General features: G+C 65.6%; 1 protein-coding gene and 1 long non-coding RNA gene across 2 annotated transcripts in view; one reads left to right on the top strand and one right to left on the bottom strand.

Annotated features, from left to right (window-relative positions):
* Positions 1 to 348: 348 nt before the first annotated feature.
* Positions 349 to 1,882, bottom strand: part of LOC125320802 (kallikrein-14-like) — an 11,301-nt gene continuing 9,767 nt past the window's right edge. Inside the window, exons 5-6 of the mRNA XM_048293228.1 lie at positions 1,238 to 1,440; positions 349 to 640 (exon numbers count right to left, since the gene is read on the bottom strand). Of these exons, the coding sequence (XP_048149185.1) occupies positions 491 to 640; positions 1,238 to 1,440 (353 nt within the window). The 3' untranslated portion in view covers positions 349 to 490. The remainder of the gene's footprint in view (positions 641 to 1,237; positions 1,441 to 1,882) is intronic.
* On the top strand, positions 1,506 to 1,763 carry LOC125320803. The gene is made up of 2 exons (XR_007201289.1): positions 1,506 to 1,598; positions 1,721 to 1,763. It is a non-coding gene; the product is annotated as an uncharacterized LOC125320803 (long non-coding RNA).

Here is a 1,882-nt window from a genome sequence, read left to right as displayed (position 1 = left end):
GATCCCCTCCCAGTCCCTCCCAGTTTGTCCCAGTCCCTCCCAATTCACTTCCAATCCCTCTCCCAGTCCCTCCCAGTCCCCTCCCACTCCCTCCCAGTCCTTCCCAATCCCCTCCCAGTCCCTCCCACTCCCTCCCAGTCCCTCCCAGTCCCTCCCAATCCCTCCCAATCCCTCCCACTCCCTCCCAGTCCCTCCCAGCTCCCTCCCAATCCCCTCCTAGTCCACCCCAGTCCCTCCCAGTTCTCTCCCAGTCCCTCCCACTCCCTCCCAATCCCCTCCCAGTCCCCTCCCAGTCCCCTCCCAGCCCCCTCCAGTCCCTCCCAGTCCCTGTAACTCCACTTGTTTGGGGTTTTTTGCCATTTTCCTTTATTTTCCCCAATTCCCCCCAACTCCCGGTCACTCCCGGTCACTGGTGGTCACTGGTCAGTCACTGGTCAGTCCCTGGTGCTCACTGGTGGTCACTGGTCAGTCACTGGTCAGTCCCTGGCGGTCAGTCGCGGACGGTGCGGCGGATCCAGGCGCTGGCCCGGCACACGTTGGAGTAGACGCCGGGCTGGCCGCGCTGGCCGCACACGGCCATGCCCCAGGACACGACGCCCTGCAGGAGCCCCCCGCAGACCAGCGGGCCCCCGGAGTCCCCCTGCGGACAGCGGGGGAGGGAAGAGCGCTGGAACCCCCAAATTCCCTGGATTTGCCCCATTTCCGGGACCATCCCCAGGGCCTGGGCACACCTGGGGATACCTGAGAACACCTGGGGATACCTGGGAACACCTGGGGATACCTGGGAAGATCTGGGGACACAGCTGGGACACAGCTGGGCACACCTGGATCACACCTGGGCACAGCTGGGCACACCTGGGGACACCCGGGACACACCCGGGGCACACCTGGGACACACCCGGGGCACACCTGGGCACACCTGGGGACACCTGGGACACACCTGGGACACACCCGGGGCACACCTGGGCACACCTGGGGACACCTGGGACACACCTGGGGACACCCGGGGCACACCTGGGGCACACCTGGGACACACGTGGGGCACACCTGGGGACACCCGGGACACACCCGGGGCACACCTGGGGCACACCTGGGACACACCTGGGCACACCTGGGGCACACCTGGGCCTCACCCGGGGCACACCTGGGACACACCTGGGGACACCTGGGCACACCCGGGGCACACCTGGGGAAACCCCCGGGCACACCTGCGCCCACCTGTGCCCGCTGGGCTCACCTGGCAGGAGTCGACGCCGCCCTGGGGGACGCCGGCGCAGAACATGTTGCGGGTGATGGCGCTGCCGTAGGCGCGGGCGCACTGCTCCGGCCCGAAGGTCTGCACCGAGGCGCACTGCAGGTCCCGCGGCAGCTTGGCTGCGCAGGTGGGCACAGGTGAGGGCACAGGTGAGGGCACAGGTGAGGGCACAGGTGAGGGGAATCCCAAAAAATCCCCATTTTTGGTTCCGTGGCAGCAAAATTCTCCGGATTTGCCCCATTTCCAGCCCCGTCCCAGCCTTGGTGGGACCCCAAAACTTTCTGGACCCACCCAGGTGAGGGCACAGGGGAGGGCACAGGTGAGGGCACAGGTGAGGGCACAGGTGAGGGGAATCCCAAAAAATCCCCGTTTTTGGTTCCGTGGCAGCAAAATTCCCCGGATTTGCCCCATTTCCAGCCCCGTCCCAGCCTTGGTGGGACCCCAAAACTTTCTGGACCCACCCAGGTGAGGGCACAGGGGAGGGCACAGGTGAGGGCACAGGTGAGGGCACAGGTGAGGGGAATCCCAAAAAATCCCCGTTTTTGGTTCCGTGGCAGCAAAATTCCCCGGATTTGCCCCATTTCCAGCCCTGTCCCAGCCTTGGTGGGACCCCAAAACTTTCTGGAC

This window comes from Corvus hawaiiensis, assembly GCF_020740725.1.
Source record: "Corvus hawaiiensis isolate bCorHaw1 chromosome 37 unlocalized genomic scaffold, bCorHaw1.pri.cur SUPER_37a, whole genome shotgun sequence".
In the NCBI taxonomy this organism is placed as follows: domain Eukaryota; kingdom Metazoa; phylum Chordata; class Aves; order Passeriformes; family Corvidae; genus Corvus; species Corvus hawaiiensis.
Note: the sequence above shows the minus strand (reverse complement) of the source record. Positions and strands in the feature narration are given on the sequence as shown.